The 23,944-nt window shown below is 35.5% G+C and overlaps 1 protein-coding gene across 3 annotated transcripts in view; it reads right to left on the minus strand.

Moving 5' to 3' along the window:
- Nucleotides 1-23,944, minus strand: part of OLA1 (Obg like ATPase 1) — a 166,942-nt gene that overhangs the window by 131,563 nt on the left and 11,435 nt on the right. For 2 of the 3 annotated variants that reach the window (XM_046659725.1, XM_046659726.1), the window contains exons 3-4: nt 15,332-15,475; nt 11,145-11,272 (exon numbers count right to left, since the gene is read on the minus strand). In XM_046659725.1, the coding sequence (XP_046515681.1) occupies nt 11,145-11,272; nt 15,332-15,475 (272 nt within the window). The remainder of the gene's footprint in view (nt 1-11,144; nt 11,273-15,331; nt 15,476-23,944) is intronic. The other variant, XM_046659727.1, reaches the window with a different exon arrangement.

Genomic DNA, 23,944 nt, shown 5'->3' on the forward strand with positions numbered 1-23,944 from the left:
CTTAGAAACAGCAGAACAGACCATAAAAAAATAACACTACAGAGTAATCACATAAGTAACTTCCTTAACAACAGAACCCACTAATTTAGTTATCTCAGAGTAAACTCCTTAACCAAATCACCCTGACAGAACCCTCCTGATTAGCTCAGCTTAAAAATCAAACCTTTTACAGAGACAGAATCAGATCACCGCCAATTCCCGAACCACAACATACTAAGCCAAAGCCATCTTCTCATTGTTTTAACACAGAACGCTTGAGAATTTTATTTGAATCATTTGTACATACCTTACACTGGTATTTAAATTAGAAAATTCCTCATGTTTTAAAAATCAGAATACATGTTCACTTATAAAAAAGCCAAGCCTCTAAAGTTAAAAAGGAAAGTCACCCATCTCTCCCTCCACCAATTCTATTCTCAAAAAATCTATCAATGATTTGATGTATCTTCAAATTTCTTTCTACAAGCATAGTGTACAGCTGAGCTGTCCAATACTGTAGCCAAATGTGGTTATTAACTACTTAAAGTGTGGCTAGTCCAAATGGAGATGTGCTCTAGGTGTAAATTACACAACAGCTTTCAAAAACATGGTACCAAAAATATATCAACAATTTTTCATACTGACTACATATTGAAATAATATTTTTGATAGATTAAATGTTATTAAAATTAATTCAGTCTTTTCATTTGACTTTTTTTAATGTGGCTGTCAGACAATTTTAAATTATACATGTAGCTCACATTATATTTCTATTGGTCAGCACTGGTGCAAAGGCTAACAGTATAGGTTTTAGAGGCATACTTGCCTTACTGAGTACTACTCCCAACTATACCATCCCCAGCTGTGTAACCTTGGGCAAATTTCCTAACCTCTCTGTACTCATTTCTGATTTGTGATGATAATTAAATGAAATTCCTCACATAAAGGACTTAGCACAGAGCCTGGCACACACTGAATCTCAATAAATATTTGATAACAACAAAAGAACAAAAACTATAACCCAATTCCTTTAAAATCTCCATACAGCACCTGACTCTTCGGAAGAGTCTCCTGATATGCCTGTAGGTCACTATTGTGTAGAGAAGGTGTTCTCTGAAATACAATGCACACCAAGCATTTGAATTTTCTCTCTCTATCACACACACACAAACACACACATCTTAAACATGTTTAATACATAGATCTTAAACTTTCAGATCTGAAAATGTACAAAAGCAGTGTGGCATGATGGAAACACTAGAAAGAGAAAAGACTTTAAAGAAAGACAGGCTCTACACCCAATTTATTAGCTTTGTACCCTAGGAAAACTACTTAACCTTTCTCAATATCCTTATCTGTACAACTGCAGTATTACTAATCCTGCAGAATTGTTAAGATTAAATAAAATAATATATCAGAAAGAATCTACCATGGTACATAACATATACCAGGTGATTAATAATCATTTCCCTTCTCCTGGATATCAAAATAAAATGCCAGCAATTCAGACACATGCTAATAATCTTAATATCATATTTCTCCCTATGCCTCAACTGCAAAGCGTGTTCATACCCTGATGAGGCAGTTTAACAACATGCTCACTCTATAGTCATCTAGACTCTACATTTTATCCCTTGTATGAACTGGAGCTACAAACCTAGACTACTGTATAACAGTATAGGCAAATACTCCAGAAAAGACAAATACTTCAGAAAAAAATAATCTAATTCTATGTCCTCCATTCTTATGAAGTGTTAGAAGAGCGGTTAAAGACTGTTTCCAAATTACTGTCTTTTATGCAAACTAACAGAAAAGACTACACACTGGGCTGTGCCTCAGGTCTCTCCTACGAAGATGCAATAAACTCCAATTTAGAGCTAGGAAAGGGTATCTCTTCTTGTATCATACATATATGAAATTGGACAACCCATAATTTTTTCTCTTTGCCTTGAGTGCCATAATGCTCAATGGTAAGATTTATTCTCAATTTCAATACTTTATTTACATGGGTTATGTGTTACCATGTACTTAGGCTCGTGACCATCCATCCACCCTGTTCCCTTTAATTCTCACTCTTCATTAATTGGCCTTCATCATTTTCCTGTTATTTTAATATATTTGTCTTTTATTCTAAGACAATTAAAATTCCTTTTAGAAATCAATAGAGTAAAACAATAAACGCAACTGAAGTTCACACAAAAAGTTAAAAATAAATCCACAGGCAGAAAATTCAACTTTAACAAGCACCTGGAGAATAGAACTCAGGAAAGAACACACTACTGCATCCCACACTCTCACCATTACCACCACCATTACACGTGCGCGCACTCACACACATACAGACACCAATTCAGCTGAAAATAATCAAATTGTATTTGAAATTTTATCTTCTATAACTATAAATGATTATATACTTGATTTATAATTAAGAGTTCTGTAAATCTGAACCTCCTATATGTTTATAAATTGGGAACAAAAGTGTCCCATAGCTCAGAAAGCAGAACTCTTGTTTCTAGCCTACAAGGTCATATCTCTCAGTACCTGTTGACAAACTTTAACAAATTTTATCTATAAAAAGCTTGACAAGTAGATGCAGTGTGATACTGCCAAAGGTGCTGTCCTTCAGATAACACACAAATGCCTTAGCTTCCTGTTGAAATATCACTTCAAAACTTCTAATGCCAGCTTAAAAAGCTAAGGATTCAGTGAAATCAGCAGACTCATTATGTTCAAAGCTTTAGAAATCTAGCAATAGGAAGGTATATTGCTTCTAAAAATTGGTAAAAACAAGTCACACTGGCTCACTAAACCCTAGAGAAAAAATTAATCATTTTTCTAAATAAAACACCTGTTATCAGAAGTCATTGCATGTACGAATTTAAAAAGAATTTGCTTCCCATAATATGGTTGCTGTTTCCCTATTCTGTACTGAATCTTTGGCACACAGTCTTAGTTGAGATTTCTGTTACAGGAGATGTAAGAAGAGCCTAACATTAAGTCCTATCCTGTCTTCACAAAGTCTCTCGAATTTGCTTTTCCCTTCAACTGCCACTGACAGTTTTCTGAAATCTAGCCCTCATTATTTCTTCCGTGAAATACTACAAAAATCTTCTGGCTGTTCTTTTTGCCCCAAATGTCTCCCTACTCAAACCTATTCAGAGTGTGTAGATATGTAGTTGCTAGAGCTTCAACTCTGTTAACTAAGTAACATAATCCTGCATATCAGCCACAAAAGGGATGAAATCCAAACTGCTAACTTAAGAAAATTACAAATTATCATACCAATATACACAATGGGGATGAATCTCACAGACATTATGTTGAGAGAAGGGAAGAAGACATAAAAGAGAATAGAGCATATGATTACATTTATATGAAGTTCAAGAATAAGCAAAACTACTCAATGATGATGTAAGTCAGAAGAGTGATTACCCTGAGGGGGAACTGACAGAGAAGGGTGACAGCAATGTTCTATGTGTTGATCTACATGGTGGCCACACAAGTGAGTACGTGTTTACAAACACATCTAGCGATATACTTCAGATCTGTGTGCTCTATGCCCTTTATGTATTTTATATCTAAATAAAAACAAAGGAAAATAACTAGAAGAAAACAGTTGTAAATATTTACCTGATCACGGGAAGGATAAGAAGTTTCTAAATATAAAAGTAATAGAAGAAATCAGAAGAAAAGACTGCTAAAAATACTTTCAACAAAGATGACATATATAATTAACATATTCCCATGCGCCTGTATTGCATGAAGAAACTCTAGAACAGGAATCAGCAAACTAAGGCTTGTGCCCTATTTTTGTACGACTCTAGAGCTAAGAATGATTTTTACATTTTTAAAGTGTTGCAAACATACACACACACAGAAGATGATGCAACAGCAAGATATTTACTACGTGGCCCACTAAAGAAAAAGTTTCCCAACCCTTGCTCTAAAAAATAACACAAGAAACTAATAAATGCCATCATTTATAAAGGTAAAACAGAGGAATCAGAATGTGGGTAGGAACAAGATTGCTCAATATATACCCCAATGTCATTCAATTTTCTCTTTGAAGTATGTAAATGTTTGACCTATTCCAATGTATGACCTACCTAAAATTATTCAAAAAACAAAAAATTTTAAACTAATATCCTTATGGGAATGTAGGGGGAAGATGTGGAAGTATCTGATAGAATTCTAAATGTATATATCCCCTGGCCTATTAATTCCACTTCATTATATCTCTCAGAGAAGTATCCAGACATGTACCAAAAAGAAGCCTGTATAACAATGTCCATTAGCAACATTCTCTGCAATAAAAAAGTCAGAAATAAAAAATGCTCAAACATTATGCTAAGTAAAGTAAGTCAGACAAAGAAAGAAATACTGTATAATCTCACTTATGTGTGGAATCTAAAAAAAGCTGAACTCACGGAAACAGAGAACAGATTGGTGGTTGCCAGGAGCTGGGGTGGGAAAAATGGGGGTATGCTGGTCAAAGGGTACGAACTTCCAGTTATAAGATGAGTAAGTTCAGGGGATCTAATGTACAGTATGGTGACTACAGTTAACAATACTGTACTGTATATTTGAAAGTTGCTAAAAGAGTAGATCTTAAATGTCTTCACTACACCAAAAAAATGTTAATCATGTGAGGTGATGGATGTGTTAACTAAGCTTGTTGTGGTAATCATTTCATAATATATACACGTATCAAATCATCACATTGTACACCTTAACTTACATAATATGTCAATTATATCTCAATAAAGCTGGAAAAAGAAATAAATGCCCATAAATAGGAAGTAGTTCAATAAATTATGGTATGGTCCAGCAAGAAAAACCAAAAGCAAAACAAAAGAAAAATTCATAGAGAATTCATAAAGAATTTCTGTTCTATAGTGAATATTACATAATTAGTAATGTATAGGCATAACCATAGTTATCCAGAGTTGTTTATCCAAAATTATGGGTGCCATTTATGCCAAAAATATGGAGAAATTCCCACTTTTTAAAAAGTGTTTCAAATCATGAAAACCATTAAAAAATGTTCTGTATGATTCAAAAAACCCAAAAAGCAGTCAGCTAAAGAATAATATATCTGGTCCAAGAAATAATTTCTGTAGAATTTCAAACGTTCAAGATACTTTGGGGGAGGAGGAAGAATTAACTGGGAAAATGATTATTTAGAACATCAGCAACATTCAAATACAGCTGACCCTCAGATCAAAGAATATATATCTCAGATAAATCACTATCTGACGGCTTTCAGATATTTAATTTTAAGCATTGCCAGCTCCAGACACTTCTAAAATGGCAGACCTGAAGTCTAATCTGAGTTCTGGTGCTAATCAGTTGTGTAAATTATGGCTTAGTTTCCCAACCTCTTTAAGCCTCAGTTTTCTCATCTTTAAAATAGGCATATCCCCTCCCCCACAAGACTGTTATAAACAAAGTACACATTTCATCACATCACATAGCCAATCATTACACGTTAGCTCCGTACACCTCCAGAAAGAAGTTACCACCTAAAAGATAAAGGAAAGCCACTATGGATACTGCCAGACCTCAGCTGCTGATCATTTCTCTTTTTATTCCCCTCATAAATCAAAATGAAAATACCAGAAGAGAGAATGTGTGAGCAAATTCAAATACATTCTTTTTTCTGATATATCTGTTTCATTGTCTTCATTGCTAAAAGCATTAAGAGTTCGAAACGTCTACCTGGCATCCAAGAGACGCAAGTCTGTTTTTTCTCTAAATAAAGCCATCCCTTACCCTTTAAGAATTTATAAAATAAATAATTTTCCACTGCCCTTTTATGATATAATTTGAGTATCATTTAAAAGTGCTTGACCTAGGGGCTGGCCCAATGGCCCAGTGGTTAAGTTCTTGCATCCCGCTTCAGTGGCCCAGGGTTTCGCTGGTTTGGATCCTGGGTGCAGACATGGCACCGCTCATGAAGCCACGGTGAGGCGGCATCCCACATGGCACAACCACGCACAACTAGAATACACAACTGTGTACTGGGGGTGCTTTGGGGAGAAGAAGAAGAAGAAGAAAAAAGAAGATTGGCAAGAGTTGTTAGCTCAGGTGCCAATCTTTAAAAAAAGAAAAAATAAGTGCTTCACCTAGAAGCGATAAACTTCAATGCAACTTCTCTGGAATTTACACAAGGGTTTCTCAAACTGGGTCCACAGACAAAGCCTCAGGGGCTCACAAGATTGATAAAAATTTTCGTGATTTAAAAAAAGATTTCTGATAATTCTCAGCATAGATTAGTGGACTAATCCAACACAGAGCAAGGACTTTGTAACCAGAGCCTGAGTTCAAAATCTGATTCTAGGGTCCAGCCCCATGGTCAAGTGGTTAAGTTTGCAAGCTCTGCTTCGGCAGCCCAGGGTTTCGCCAGTTCAAGTCCTGGATGCGGACATGGCACCACTCATCAAGCCATGCTGAGACGGCATTCCACATGCCACAACTAGAAGGACCCACAACTAAAAATACACAACTATGGACTGGGGGGCTTTGGGATAAAAAGGAAAAATAAAATCTTTAAAAAAAAAAAATCTGGTTCTATCTGTTACCAGCCATGTATTCTTGGGCAAGTACCATAACCCATCTATTCTTTGGATTCCTCATTTACAAAATGAGAATAATAGTACCCACCCTTACAGAGGTGTTAAGAGGAATAAATTAGTTAATATTTGCAAAGGGCTTAGGATACAGCATTTCCGTTTAAATAAAAATAATTCAATCATTGTTATAAAACAAGAATTTAGTTTTAGGCAGCATTTCTCAAATTGTGATCCACAAGAAAATCTCAGAGATAATACTCATTTTTTTCCTGATTTCAATTATAACCCTTTATCCTTTCATAGAAGGATATTATATATAAAATATATAAGAACATATGAGGTAAGGTCCCTGTGTTAAAGGTAGTTAGCCTCTGATATCTATTTCCCACCTAAAATGTATCCTCTATCATGGATAGCTACTTATAAAAATAACTAAATTTCACTACCAAAATTGTAGGGAAACCAGAAGAGGTTAAATTCAACTGAAATCTAATTTTTGCAACATTCTTTGTTGTCAGTATTGAAGGTTCATTCAAACAACACAAGCACAGAGAATAAGGAAAAGAAACCCCCTCAAGGTCAACTATTAGTTTGCTTATTTAATAGCTGGAAGAAGAGCACAGATCATACAAAGAGGCATGAAACCTAAAAACATGTATGAGTGTTTTTTGGATTAGATTTAACTCAAGACGTATCTAACATTCTGGAAATTCACAGCACAATAAATAGCACCTTATTTTCAGACATAAGATGACTATTAGGTGTCTTGGAAGTACAACTTTGCTGACTGAAATTATGAACTTGGAGCTCTTATCAACTCCACTTCCATGTAACTCAGGACACGACTGACAGTGTGCACCCCCATAAACCCATCCCGCTGCGGAGCAGCTGAAACTGCACCTGACCCACCTGCATACAACATGAGAACGGATCGAGTCAACCACCTCAGCCACCAAGAAGTAACTGAAGAGCCAGTGAGAGGGCTCTCAGAAAGGAATCCAGGTAAAATTTGCCTAAATTTGTCAACAAATTTTGCAATAGCTATTCTCTCTTAAAGTTTACTTTAAGATCCTCTAAACGATGAGCCTCATTTGTTAAATTGTCAGTTTTCTTTAAAAAACATTACTTAGACGAATGTGTCATGTTTTGGTTCCCTCAGCTAGTAACTTCTGTATTAAATTTGTAAAAACCTTATTCTTATCTCATGTTTAACCGTCTCCCTCCCGCTCCCATTTTCAGGAAAAACTAAACTCTTTGAGTTAACCTTAATCCTATTAAAAACTCCATTTTAAAAGGTTTTTAGTCAGCATATACTAATAAAACTTTTCAAGTTGAGCTTTTTTTTTTTTTTACAATATAAAGGTACTTGACTGCAAATTTAACCCAAGCAGAGTTTATACTACATTTAATAAACAAAAGTACACATTTTCCCCTATCAATAGAGCTGACAGATGATTCTGTATTCTACTATTTTTATGTATTAATACAAGCTTTTTAAGATCCAGTATCTTGTTTGGTGAACACAGGCAAAGCAAACTGAGAAAGGTACGTTCTACATGCGAGAGAAAGACAAGAAATCTAATGGCAGTGATTCCATCAAAATCCTTTACTGACTTTCTACCTGATAAAATCATCAAACCTTACGTACTTCATACAGCAACACAAATGATTGGAAACAAGGTATTCTTCCTAGATAGGTACTTACAGAAGCATACAAACATTGTAATTTAACCAAAACTTCCCAGCTTCTACTCTATGAAGCATCAAAAGTTTTAATCCTTAGAAAATCAGGTGCTTTTTCCATGCATTATCAAAGTTTTCTCTCAAACACCTATTTCTTCCAGAGGTTTGCCAACACAAAGTTGCAGTTAATGCTACAGCATGACAGAAAGACTGTGACTTGGGCACATCATTTTACCTCGCTAGGCTTTGGTTTTCTCATCTGAAAATGGGGATAATAATAAGGCCTATGCATCTCACTGGGCTCTTTGATGATCAAGACCTAACAATTTAAAAAGCACTAAGTAAACAAAGTGCTATAAAGATATTCATTATTATTACAAGCTGGACCTAGTTGTTTGGTCAGATAGGCCTCGTGGTAGGTCTGGGGTGTTTATATCTTAACCTACAATCTTGTTTCTCAAATTGGGGACTGCGCACTGCTGGAAGCACACAAGAAAGTAAACCATGGGATTCCAAAAGCTTTTCCTTCAAGTCAAATGTCTGAGCCTACACTATGTGCATACCAAAGGCTTGCCCATATTCTTTAAATAGAGTAATATGAAAGATAAAATCTTTTTTTACACTCATATTTAATAATCTGCTTGTTGAATATGAAAATATATCATAACTTAGAATTAAAGAATTCTCAATTTTCATAGCTTCCAAGTAATCAATCTATGTTTTTAATCTTTACAAGTCTTTTTTAATGCCTGTAATTCTATGAAGGTTTTTTAAAATTCTGGTTATAAATGTATCATTCTGTGTTCTGTGCACTATCTGTGTGTATACTTCATCAGTTCTAAGATGCCTATTTTCAGTTTAACATCTCTGAAATCAACTGCTATAAGAAAGCACGATACCTCGTTTAATTGGATTTTTCGTCCTTTCTTAACAATAACTTTAGCCTGAATGAAATATAATAAAGTATGTATGCTCAGATGAATATTATACAAGAGACAACAAAACCAAAGGCTTGATTACATTTATTAAAACGGTTGCAGGCCATTATCAGGATCTCATCATCACCCCAAACTGCTCCAGCTCTGAAAATTTTAAGTCAAATATCCCTCTTACCACACACCCTCTTATCTCCAGTACCTCTGTTCTTGAACCTCATCAGGAAATCAGATCTCATAGCCTTCCATTTTTCAACCCTCTCCTATTTTTACTCCTACCCTATGATAAGCTCTATTCCACCCATCAGTTAAATCACTCTCACACCCAAACCTTCAGTTCTCTTGCCCCTATCCTCCTGTCACACCTGCCCTACCAATCCTACTTCCTTATAGACATCTCCTATCTGGACGTCCTATTTTAAAAAATTCAAAAAAATACCAAATTCAAATTCAAAACAAATTCAAATAAATATCCCAAACTGAAATCAGCTGTCTCCCAAGACTCGCTGCTCCTTCTTTATTTAACATCTCAGTGAATGGTATCAAGATTCACTCAACCATGGGGCGGCCCTGTGGCCGAGGGGTAAGTTCATGTGCTCCACTTAGGTGGCCCAGGGTTTCGCCGGTTCGGATCCTGGGCATGGACATGGCACCACTCATCATGCCACGCTGAGGCGGTGTCCCACATGCCACAACTAGAAGGACCTACAACTAAAAATACACAACTATGGACCAAGGGACTTTGGGGAGAAAAAGGAAAAAATAAAATCTTAAAAAAAAAAAAAAAAGATTCACTCAACTGGTCCAGTCTGGAAACCCAGGAGCCACACTTGATTCTACTCTCTCCTTGAAATTCTCACATCAGTCACCAGAACCACTGAAAAAACAAACCATCCGGAAAACAGAACCTCTGGCCAATGTACAAGCTTTAGGCAACACCACTCTACATAACTGACTTTCCACCCCCCACGCCATAACCTTATTCTTTGCCTGCACCACAAACCCTTCCGAAAGGTGTCTCCTGTCTCCACACCTTTACCCAAGAAGCTACCTAGATGAGTGCTTCTTAAACTGTCTGTGGTGGGCTTTTGTAAAATACAATAACAATGAGTTACTAGGCAAAGGAATTTTTTTTAAAAAGACATACAAAAATACCAGCACAATTTTTTTATTAGATTTCGAATGACAAAAAAATTACTCAAACTGCTATAAAATTTTCTAAATTCTCATTCCCAATTGATACAGTTATCTAGTTGAGGACCAGTAACAAACAGAAGCACTACACCAGACCAAAATTGGCCCTCACCTCTAACTTATGTCTCCTTCATTTGCATTAATTTGCTTATTATAATACTATTACCATAAGATGCAGTCTTGATCTGAGCCTAAATGCAAACCTTTCTATTCTGTCAGAGAATTACTATGTACTTGACTCACTTTTGTAGTCAAAACAACACAAACCAACACATAGTTCTAGGTTTTCTCTCTTTGCTTTATGTCCTTGTCTCCCTTAAGGACTAGTTGATCTATAGTTTTTCCTTAATCCTTTCAGCTCTAATACATGACCTGGATGCTTTTCTCTCCTCTGAAATAACAGAATCCGCTCCTCCATCAATTCTGCTTCTCAACACATGGAAAAGCAAGAATGCAGAAAAGTTCTACAAGTTAAGAAAACTTCAAAATGCCTTTATACAATCAACAAAATTACTACCACACAGAAACACTTCTCATGGATCTAATCCAGAACAGGGGATAAAATTCAATTAGAATATAATATCAACACAGCACATACTTGCTTCTCATATGGAGACGATACCAAATAGCCTAAAAGTACCAACTAACAGAGAAATCCACGATTCATCTTGTGAAGCAAAGCAAACCTTTATTAATTAGTCATTTCTAATTTTATGTGAGCAATAATAGACAGAAAACACTGCTCATAATGAAATTAATCAATTCCATAAACTGCACTTACGTGTTAGATGAAAGATTCCATCACAGGCACTAATATGAGATAAAAAGGCATTTCCCAGGCCTTGCCCATTATGAGCTCCTTTCACAAGGCCAGCAATATCCACGACATTTAGAAAGGCAGGAATTTTGCTGAAAAACAAAAGATAGTTTTATTACAAAATAGTACTAAGAATCTGTTTATCAACCAAATAGATTTCCCAAACATTTACATGAATTATTTCCTTTCTAGAATGTTTAGAAGACTCAATAACCATTTGATAAATGAATTTAAAAAACTAAATAAGAAATAATCCTTTAATACATTAGGACTTTCTTACCTAGGAAAATGAAGGAAAAAAACTGCAAAGCAGAATAGGTGTTTTTATTGTGTCTCTAAAGATTAAAACTCATATCATTAATTTTACTATATTGCTCTGTTGGCACACGCACATGCACACACAGACAATAGCAGTAGAGAACGAGTAAAGAGTACTTGTACACAGAGGGGGAAATTGAAGAGGAGTTAAGACACCTACTGCATACAGGGTCACTCAGCTAGCAGTGAGGAAACCGGGATTTGCGTTTAATTACCATACATGTTATAAGGCCAAAAAATGCACATAATGATGTGAACCAGTTATCAGCATAGTAATAACCTAGGTGTTAACAATGGTAACATAATTAGACATACATACAAAATAACCTTTGCTTTGCTCAAAGTAAAAGCACAGTTAACATAAGTTAGAAACCAAGTTAAGATAAACCACTTGGCCACAGGGAAATGGAGATTAAAGTACATGAGTAAATAAAGCTATTTTCAATGTCATATGGTGTATGATACAAGGTGTATTCATGTATATATCTTTTGTCAATTTTCAAAAGAGTATTCATTTTTCAGAATGTCAATTTCACCACATGATAAAATACAACACAAATTTTCCACAAAATACTTCCCTATTATTTATATGGAAAATGAGTCCTTCAAAAAAAATTATTCTATAAAAAATTTTTATTCAGATAGAAATTACTTGATAATTGCTATCAGCAAATCTACAGAAAACACACATAAAATGTGGTCAGGTCTTTTGTTGGATACTGTGGTTGCCTCCCCAGCATCCTTGGCCTCTCTCCTGGTAACTACACTGACTTTCATTTGGCCAGTCACACCTCCTAGTGTAGCCAGAGCCTTGGAATAGCTGGCTCTACCCCTAACTCTAGAAGGCAGTTTAATCTCATCCCCTGGGCACAATTAATGATTCTAGGACCTTCACCTTGCCCCATTTGCCTAGAAAGACTTTAGGGGAGTTTTGCCAGAAGGGGTTGGGAGGGTTCTTGAATAGAAGCTCATCAGTCCTGTGAGAGAGCTTCTAGAAGCAAACCTCTCTTCTTTCACTCTGAACCTGGATGAGAAAGTATAAAGTTCCAAGATCTGAGAGATATCCTGTCACCACAAGGGGAAGGCAATCTTATGATTAGGCTGACAAAGAAAGTAAAATGGAGAGGAGAAAGAAGCCAGGTCCTTGATGACATAATTGAGTTGCTGAAACCAACACTAAACACCATGCCACTTGTTACTAAGTCAATAAATTGACTTTTTAAGTCAATATGTTAAGTGTAACCAAACATCCTAAATGATATAAATTCTAACAACTAAAACCACCCATATAATATATATGAAGTACAGTAGCATGGATACGAGTGGAAAGGCACTAAATTTGAAGTGAGAAGCTGTAGGTTCTATTCCTGATTGCCATTTACTATCTGTGTGAACTTGAGCAAATCATTTCACCTCTCTGGGCTTCAGTTTCCTTTTACAAGAAAACTAGGTAAGACAACCTATAGCTCTGAGATTCCATTTTTCTAATGAAAATGAGTTTTCTTATTTCTGATTCTTGATTTAAGACCAAGATAAAGGTTTAAACTATTAATATCATATCTCAAAAAAAACCTGAGGCCTAATTCAAGGATTTTGATGTACTGTACCAATGATTTTATGACTACTTGAGCAAAATAACGTTTTTACACCATACGAAACTTCCTTGAAACCAAAATAATAAGGTTAAAAATCCTTTTAATCACTATAATGAGCACTGAATACCAAAAGCATTTATGAGTTTTTCTTCAATTGAATCAGACTGAAATGACCAGTAGGATTTTTCTTTCATTAAAAAAAAGAGAGAGAGAACTTGAAATATAACAGAGAAGTTTGGGGTAGCAAGAAATACTATGAATTACTGTCAATTCTTTTTTCTTTGCTTGACCACAAATAGGCCAAAATTAAATTATGGAAAACATGAAGATAGCTTCCCATTCAATCTTTTTATCTCCATAAAGGCATTTAATCAACGTTCACTAGTAAAGGAAAAGCAAGGGAAATTGTGAGAAGTTAATTCTCTCACTGCCTAAAATTTCAACAAATTTGAAGTCCAAGAGCTTTATTACTATTGTTGTTCTCTCCATGCCTCTGAGAAATTTCAGCAGTGTCACATGACCACACAGTCTGGCACTGGCAAGGACCCATACAAGGAAAGAGTCGGTGTGGGGAGAGAAGGCAGCACAACAGCAGCCAGGGGTTGCACAAGGAAGGCATCCAGGTAGGAGCCCCGCCCAGTAGGAGCCAGGGCCCAAGCCAGGAGAATCCAAATCATGCGACAACCCAATGGGGTCAAGAGACTGGCTACATGGAAAGGGAATCACCAAATAAGCGAATTAATAGGACAACTGGAGATATCTAAATGGAATCTGTGAATTAGATGGTGACACTGGATCAATGTTAATGTCCTGATTTTGATGGTTTACTATGGTTATGTAGGAGAAATCTCTGTCTTTAGTAAATACAAACTGAAGAAACGAAGTGCAATGTGGCATCATGTCTACAACTTATTCTCAAAGGTTAACAGAAATCTGGGTGAAGGGTATACAAGCATTCTTTGTATAATTTTGCAGCTTTTATATAAATGTGAAACAATCTGAAAACAAAAAGTTTTTTAAAAGGACACAGAAATCAGCTTGAGGAGCCAATTTGAAGGATATAATTTGAGCTATATCCACTGACTGTGACAGATTATAACCAACTGAGTAACACTGATATGAATAAATGCATGAATGAACAAATGAAGACAAGAAAACTCCTCCTTACAGCAGACTGCCAACTAATAAGTGAAAAACCAATGATGGAATTACAAAATCACCATGTGACAATTATAGTAATAGTTAATTCGTCAAAAAAATTAATGGATGCTAAAACTAGTGGATGAAGGTGGGAAAAGTGAATAAATTTGGTTTATTTTGTAGTTAGAACTCATAGGACTTTGGGAAAATAATAGTGCTATTTTTTGAATTATAAAAGTTTTGAGGAAGAACAAATTTGGCACAAGGCCGGGTGAAATCAAGAGGTCCATTTAGGACATGTCAAATCTGAGGCCCCTATTTAGTCATGCAAGTGTCAATGTCAAAGAAGGCAGTCAGATATATGTCTGGAGTTGAGCAGAGTTCAGGGCTGGAGACAGAAATGGAATTTTTCAGCACATTCAAAATAGTGAAAAACTAAAAGCAACCTCAGTTCTCAATAGTAGAAAAATGGCAAATAAACTGTATATTCATATAATACAGTATTAAACACAATTATGTTATTAGAAATTATTTAAATCTGTATTTCTTAATCTAGAAAAATATTAATAATATCTCAATTTAAAAAGTATCCTATTTCTGTAAGGATGTGCACACCCATTCAGGGAAAGGTACAGAAGGACATATCTCCGAAGTGTTTATATCTATTCTACCAAAGTAGAAGAAGTACAGGTGATTTTTACTCCTCTCTTTATATACATCCATATTGTCTGAACCTGTATTATCTTATTTTTTCTAATTGAAGATATAACACATGCTTGTTATAAAAACTCCAAACAATACAGAGGAATATAAGAAATAAAGTAAAAAATCACCTAAAAATAACCATCAACTAGTTTGTGATCTTTACTTCATACGTTTTCCTATGAATACACACATAACCAAATAATTTTACATAAATGGGATCATATAATACAGACTACCTAATTACTCTCTCTACTTCATACTCCTCAGAAAATAATAACGCTGTATTAATTTTGGGGAAAAATCCTTCTACATGATTTTAAATATATCACTCACATATACTTATTCAGTCCATAGAGGGCCACCAAATAAACAATGGCATTAAGATTTTCTTACCTTGCTGGTTTGTGGTACTGGCAAAGAAAGTCAAACCTTTCATCTGGCACAGGTACTCTGCTCTCATTAGGATCAATAGTGCAGAATGGAAAGTTTTCTGCTGAAGCCTGGCTATTGGTTAGTACATTGAAGAAGGTAGATTTCCTAAAATGAATAAACCAATTTCAATCAATTCTTAGGCTAACACAGAGAAAAATCTACCTCACCCTAATTTCAACGCTCAAATAAGATCCTTGAGGATTATAAAACAAATCTGGGAAGGGCAGCAGTGGGAAGGAATAATACATTTTTACCAATAGAAATGTATGAAATTTACAACAATGCAGCTCATGATTTATAATTAGCTTACATTCCTATCTCAGTCTATTTAGAACTTGAAAAGCATTTTCCCAAAGAATCTTTGTTATAAATGATAGCTAGTTGCACATCATACCACAAAAAATTTTATCCCTAAAAAGTACCTGGTAGTACCAGTATCACTTCATCTATATCCAATATAATCTTCTCTAGCATAAACGTAGAGAGGTGTGTATCTAGTGAGGTCAATCGCTTCGCAAGCATTCTGAATTGGGAAAGGGATGGTTGGTTGGAGTTGGAAATGGAAGGCTGGAACTCAGACTTCCTTCTAATTGTTAGTGCATAGGATTACTGGTAAGTCTAGAATTGTGAATTATAATTACGAAAGTCAAAATGTGAATTTTTTTCAAGGTATAACAAAGCAAGGAAAAAATCTATTAATAATGAATAAATTGGTCACTAGTTTTCTAATTATCTGATTCTTATCAGGTGATACATGCTCAGAGAATGCCAACTCATATTAACACCAGCCACATTTTTTACAATATAAGTACAGTGCCAAAAGTCATAGAATAAAAATCAAAACAAAATGGGATTTTTATAAGTTTGTTGATCTGTTTTGTACTACTTTTCAATTCCATCACTAAAATGGACAGTGGAGAATTCACTAAAGTGACTTTTTCCTTGCTCCAGAAGGAGGACTGTAGCACACATGAGGATTTAAAAGGAAAATCACTGTTATATAATTTTTTTTAAAATTGGAGGAATTGAGGAAGTAGCGAAGGATTACATAGAAATTGTGAGACTGGTGCTTGCTAACTCTTGCTAGATATGATTATGTAAAAATGTTTGCATATGGACCAAATTTGATGACAAAACAATATTCAAAAAGTACAATGGTTGTTAGGATGATGGAATTACGGGAGATTATTTTTCTCTCTGTTCCAAACATTTTTTAAGGTAAAAATGTCTGTTAAGATGAGATCTAAACCTATGTTCATCAGGAGAAATTTATTTTTATAGTTACTACAGTTAGCTCATCTGAATGAACTTTTAAACAGAAAAACCAGTCCTTTTTTTCTTTTTTTTTAACTCTGAAACCCTTATAAGAGAATAATGAACAAAGGCAACCATCAAGGCGTATCTAAACACCACTGCTGAGAAGTACATTTGGGCAACAAGATACTTAACTTGTACCTGCCTGTAGATCTTTAAATATTGCTCTTATATCACATTCAGATTAAACATTTCAGAATAAAGTAGAAACATTTGCTAAAATAGTCACTTAAATCATTACTGGTTACTTAGGGCACCACTGGTCAAATCAGCAGCTTTCAAATGCCTGCCTATAATAGAATCAGCTGAGAATGTAAAAGCAGGCATGACCAGGCCTCTTTCCAGACCTGGTGTAGGCCCCAGGATTTTTAAATTATCTCAGGTGATGCAGATGTAAAGTCAGGTTTTGAAACCACTGGGCTAGATTCAAAATCAGCTAACAACCCACTGAATAATACTGATGGTGGTAGAATTTATACTGGCAACCTTTAAGAGGCTGGTAACAATCCCAGAACTCTGGGAATGATAATTAAGAGGAAATCACTAGTTTCTACAGTGCTAGCTTTTAATTTCAATCCTGTTAAGATAAACATCACAGTACTTAATTTAAAATAATCTGTTTATCTATAAAGCTATAATCCATCTAATTCCAGAAAGACTCTGAAGTTTAAGACATCAAAAAAATTAACACCTGTAATGGGGAAGACAATTTTTAAAAAGAGAATTCATGTGAAGACTATGATCTTTAAATATCGTGTCCATTAAAATAACCAGGACTCCCCAGAGAAATGGCTAGTTCTAGGTCTGAGACCAGAAATATACAAGATGAGTCTCAAACAATTTTTTCCCAAGGGAAAATAAGGAAGCTATTAAAGGCCATAAAGTCCTACCAAAAGCACTCCGGAGCCCACTTGAATAGGCCCACTGGCCAAAGACGAGTCAATCTGAGCATCAATAAAAATAGCTTCCATGGATTGGAATAAATAACTTTATATCTGTGAGTTGTTAATAGTCCTCAACAAAACCAGACCAAAAAGAACCTCTCTCTGGCCACCTTTTAAGCATGCTAGATGATTGATTCTTTTGAAGACTGATAAGCAAAGCACTTACTGCATCTTTCCTATATGAACTGTACTTTTAGAGTACAGTTTTATAAGATTTAAAAGATTTAGAGTACAGATTAAAAGATTATTGCATAGACATATTCCAGCCAACAAATGAGGAGAGAATAAAAAACTTCGAATATCAACCTTTGAACCCCTAAAGAATTAATGGATCTACATAATGATCACCAATGATATTAATACTGCAAAAAGAGGAAAAGACCATAGTAACTCCTAAAAGAAGCATATATGCCATCTTTTAAATATTCTTATAAAAATTATTTGATATCAATCCGATCAAGCCTTTAGATATTACTACCACTTTACAGGAAATACAGGGGACAGAAGAACATACTAAATGACACCACGTAGATGCAACCAACAAAATTCAGACTTTGGGAAATTCTATAAGACAAACACCCAGATTTCTTAAACAAGTCAATTGGGGGAGGGAGGAAATTCTGCTTCTAGGTGAGATGCAAAAGCTAAGAGGAGACTGTTAACTCTCAGCCAGAACTAGAAGAGCCATATAAATGCAGAACACAGAAAGCATCTGTTTGATGGGGCTAGGAATCTGGAAATGGAATGGAAATGGGGAAAAAAAACTCAAAGAAGTGATCTGACCACTAAAGCCACTTTTACCCTGGGGACGTCTGCCCATTCTGGGCAGAGGAAGAAGGCCAAGAATCCAGGCTTTATGCTCATGGAAAGCTGATGCTGAAGGACAAAGAGCCCAGCAAAGCATCTGGAGGAAACTTGGAGAATCTCAAGAACACAACCAGTTTTCTCCTCAGGATATTTCTCCCAGAAGGGAAAACTCCAAAAGTGGGCTGAAGCAAATGGTGACATAAATGGGCCCACTATCTCTCCCCTACTCCACTCCCTGCAAAAAAATAAAAAATAAAAAGTGATAACTGGGTTGCCAGAACAGTCCATGAGTTTTTATTTACTTAAAATGTAACTAAAGTATTACAACCCTGCAATGAAAATATTACAAAATAATGTTACCATAAAAGTACTTAAAATGTAATTTAAATATCTTAATTAATCCAAACACTTATAGAACACTTGTGTCTTCTGGAGGGATAAAAAAAGGGCAGTTGTATTTTTGTATACTGTAGTAAAACAAACTGCTTAGGGACAGCCCCAGTGGCCTAATGGTTAAGTTCAGCGCACTCCACTTCGGTGGCCCAGGTTCGGTTCCCAGGCATGGACCTACACCACTGGTTGGTGGCCATGCTGTGGCAGTGACCCACATACAAAATGGAAGAAGATTCACAACAGATGTCAGCTCAGGGTGAATCTTGGTCAAGCCAAAAAAGGAGGATTGGCGACAGATGTTAGTTCAGGGTGAATCTTCCTCAACAAAAAAAAACAAAAGAACAAAAAAAATCCCTGCTCATTGCTATTCCTATAGTTATACTAACCGCAATAGTAAAAGGCCATAGGGAGTTTATGAACTTATTTTCAAATTTATTAAGGACAGTATTTTTCTTTAAATGCATTTCTCCCTCCCCTAAACCCCAGTACATAGTTGTATATCCTACTTGTAAGCCCTTCTAGTTCTGTGTGGGATATTGCCACAGCATGGCTTGACAAGCAGTGTGTAGGTCCGCACCCAGGATCCAAACCAGCAAACCCTACGCTGCCAAAGAGCATGCAAACTTAACCACTACACCACTGGGCTGGTCCCAAGTATAGCATTTTTGACTGTCTACTTCAACAAAGACATGTTTTATAATAAAGAAAAAAGTTTATCCCTTAAAACATTATATGGTAAAAATACAGCAAAAGAAAGTCCCATTATCTCTTAGGCCAAAAAAATGCTTACATACAGTCAGATTAGACTTGGAAGACAAATCTCCATTTGCACAGATCATCTCATCTTGGACATGGATTTTAAATTTCATGAAGTCCAAGTCATCTGTACCTTCCAATAGCTTTATAAATACAAAAAAGTAAAAAGAAATAAGGAAGAAGGAAAAAGAAAAATTTCTAAGGATTATTACTATAGGCTTCAGTGACAAATTAAGACATTTTGATCTATTCAAATCTATTAAAGAGAAGCTTTGCAAAAGCAAAGAATTTGAAAGTTTTGGCCTAAGCCTGGTATATTAAAGCCCACAAGGCTTTCTGTGAACTGAAGATTTTACACTCACACACACACACACACACACACACACATTTAGAAACCTTAAGGTTGTTATTAAAGCTTGAAAATATAAGATTCAACACTGTAGCAATCTCTCCTACGCAAGAGATGCATAAGAGAGATAAACCTCTTAAGGGTTTACATAAATATCATTTCAGCAATGGCAGCATTAAAAAAAACGTGGCTAGACTAAATGTATGCCCCCTCCATTTAGAACCTAAATACTTTATTTGTGAAATTACATATTTTACTGAGATAAGTAAATCTGACTGAATAGATGTTTTATCTAAAACCTTATACAAAATTACAATAGGTATTGGGAAGTCAGGATACCAATGCAAATTCCCACAGCATTGTGAATTAACCCTTTACAGAACACACACCCAAAACATGAAAAAAGTAGAATGTTCTTTCAAAATGTTTTAAATTTAGATATAACTAAACTGTTAAAAAGTATCTATCTGCTAGCTACAGAAATAAATATAGATAATAGAAATAAATATTAATATGTATATACGTGGGTTAGTAATAACACCACATGTATTTCCTAACTCTATGAGGTGAAAAGGCCTAAAAGCAGTAACACCCCAGCAGGAAGGATCATACCTAGAGCCCAGATCTTAGTTTCTAAATACCATTCTCCAATAAAAGAAACCAGGGTTCCCTGGAGACAAGGCTGAACAGTAAAATTGCAGTATTAGCCTGAAACATCTTATAGTGTCAGAGAGTAAGGAAGCGTTTAAAAAAAGGACAAGAAAAAAAAAGATGGGGGCATGTCAAAAGGACTTAGGAGGCAACTTGAAAGAGCTCCCAATGGCCAAAATCAGAACAATCTGAGCAAGAAAATACTGATAACACAGAACATGCGTCACTTAGCAGGGACACGTTCTGAGAAATGCATCGCTAGGCGATTCTGTCATTGTGAAAAGATCATAAAGTGTCCTTAAATCAAGAACAAGAGAAAATGATGCAATCAAGATACAAGGTAAACACAAGATGTTTGAGGCTACTATGGGCATAACATGACATACTATTTTATAATAACCTTTTTTTCCTAAGTAGAAATAGTACACTCTAAAACAATGATAAATAGTACAATAAATACATAAACCAGCAACAGTCATTTATTACCATTATCAAGTATTATGTACTGTACCTAACTGTATCTGCTATACTTTTATACAACTGGCCGCGCAGTAGGTTTGTTTACACCAGCATCACCACAAACACATGTGTAATGCGTTGTGCTATGACATTACAATGGCTATGAAATCACTAGGCAATAGAAATTTTTCAGCACTATTACAATCTTATGGGACCACCATGGTTCAGGCAGTCCGTAGTTGACCAAAATATCATTGTGCAGCACATGAGTGCAGTGGATTATAACCCAAAGAATAAAACACATTTTAGTGAGTCTAAATAGAACTATATAAATGATTTTAAAAATAACTAAATGTGAGCAAAAAGAAAAATAAATCTTCCTTATGGAAGAATTCCACATAACAAATGGAAAAAAATAAAGGAAGTAGAAAATCACTATTAGAACACCACACTAATAACTGTTGCAGGCAAAATCACTGAGGAATGATAAAATTAAGTCAGAGAAACTTTAAAGAGAAAAAGGATATTTGAATAGCCTCAAAATATCTTTCCCCCATAATATTAACTAATCACTGAGGTGGTTTTAACAAACATCCACAAATTCTTTGATACTCTTTCCTTTAGGAGGTGGAGCTTAATTCCCCTCCCCTTGAGTGAGAATTGGACTTAGTAACTTGCTTCTAATGAATAGAGTACAGAAAAGGAAAAAGGATAATTTTACATTGGAGAAATAGGACAGACACCACCTTAACCAACTGATCAAGGTTAATATCACCAGTACTAAGTAGTGTTGGTATCACATACCCATCAATATCATGCAATGAGAAGGGCACTTTACCTCCATGGTATTCTTCCCTAAAGCCCATAGCATGACTGGTGATATCAAAACATATCACAAAGCTGCAGTAGTCAAAACAGTGTGGAACTGGCATAAAGACAGACACAGAGACCAAAAGAATAGAATAGAGAGCCCAGAAATAAACCTTCCCATACGGAAGCAGCCCAAATGTCTACTGACAGATGAATGAATAAAGAAAACGTGGTATACACATACAACGGAATATTACTCAGCTTTCAAAAAGAAATCCTGTTACATGCTACAACATGGATAAACTTTGAGGACATTACGCTGAGTGAAATAAGCCAGTTACAAAAGGACAAATATTCCACTTACGTAAGATATTTACAGTAGTCAAAATCACGAAAACAGAAAGTAGAATGGTAATTGCTAGGAGCAGGGGAGGGGAAAATGGGAAGTTGCTATTCAATGGGTACAGAGTTCCAGATTTGCAAATGAAAAAGTTCTAGAGATGTGTTACACAGCAACGTGAATACAGGTAACACTACAGAACTGTACACTTCAGAATGTTTAAAGGGTAAATATTATATCACGTGTTTCTTTCCACAATTAAAAAAAAAGCCCACAGCATGAGAACTCATCAGACTCGAATTGAGAAATGTAATACAAAATACCTGACTTCTCAAAAGAAAATGAAATTTTTCATACTGGAAAAGAAAAAGGACATTGGTGGGAAAACTGGTTAAATCCAAATAAAGTCTATAGTTAATAGTAAATAAGTAAGTGAGCAAAAAAAGTTTATCTGAAATTATGTGGTGATACAGCAAGAGAGACCAGAATTCTGAAAACGAAACAATGAAAATTAAAAGATCTAAAAGAAAGCCAATTAACCTAGGAAGTACTTTTAAGACACACAATTACTGCTGAAATAATAACAGGAACGAGTGAACAGGAGAGCAGGTCTGTGGTCCAAAAGATTATTCAAAACGTATTAAAAAGAGAAAGCAAATAATTCCCAAATCACAAACTTCCATGAAAGAGTAGGCATCCTTGAATGTTGACAAATATACAATAAGATTTAACCTCGTTTGAAATGGTATTGGAAAGTTTTGCTCCCTTCTACCATGGGACTGTCCTGCCAAAAAGAGCTAGAAAACCAGACAAAATATGTGAAATAACAGTTTTCGGACAGAGGACAGTATGCAGCGCAGGACTAAGTTCCCTGAGAGAATAGCAAATGAACCAAACTCTACAACTGCCCCAGCTTACTGCCTAAAGGTGGTTTCAATGCCGTTGGGAGGGGGAACCAACAGAACCCGACAGTCATGCAAAGTTAAAGAGACTAAAATGAGAGTTTGAGGAGGTCAAAGCAGCAAGAATTTACAGAGCAGTGTACCGGAAAGGAAGGAGCTGCACAGAGAGAGGGCTCTGGAGTTCAGCAGAAGGTATCCTCAAGAACATGGCTGAGTAATGATGCACATGAGTAAGCTCAGTCTCCAAAAGACCAGGGAAAAAAACCACCCAAAAGCAGGAGAGTGAACAACTCTCAGGCTCAGACAGAGCTTGGAATGCTTTACATTCCTACCAACCAGAGCAGAGAATTTTAATAATATAAGGGAACTCAGAGTCTTCAAGAGACATATCTTAGTATGAGGGCTAAAGGAGCACCAGAGAAAAACTATTATGAATTCAAAGAAAACGTAACAGGAAGCCTCAAAGCAATCAAAATGACACACAAATAACTAAATGCCAGAACAAAGTTGAATACTCTTTAAAGGAAGTGCTCAACATAAAACTTAGTGTCTGGAACCCAATAAAAATTACAAGGCATACAAAGAAGCAGGAAAATACAGACCAAAATCAGAATAAAAGTCAATAAATACAAATAAACCCAGTAGAGACGATGAACTTAGCAGACAAGGACCTTAAAATAAATGTTATAAATCTTTTCAGAATTTTCTGAAGGATGTAAAGGGAAGTGAAATGAAAGATATGAAAACTATCCAGAGAGAGCTTTTGTATGAAAAATGCAGTATCTGAAATAAAATGAAATTAAAATGAAAAACACAGTGGATATGATTGACTACAGATTAGACACTGCA

Source organism: Equus quagga, chromosome 4 (genome assembly GCF_021613505.1).
Source record: "Equus quagga isolate Etosha38 chromosome 4, UCLA_HA_Equagga_1.0, whole genome shotgun sequence".
Taxonomy (NCBI): Eukaryota; Metazoa; Chordata; class Mammalia; order Perissodactyla; family Equidae; genus Equus; species Equus quagga.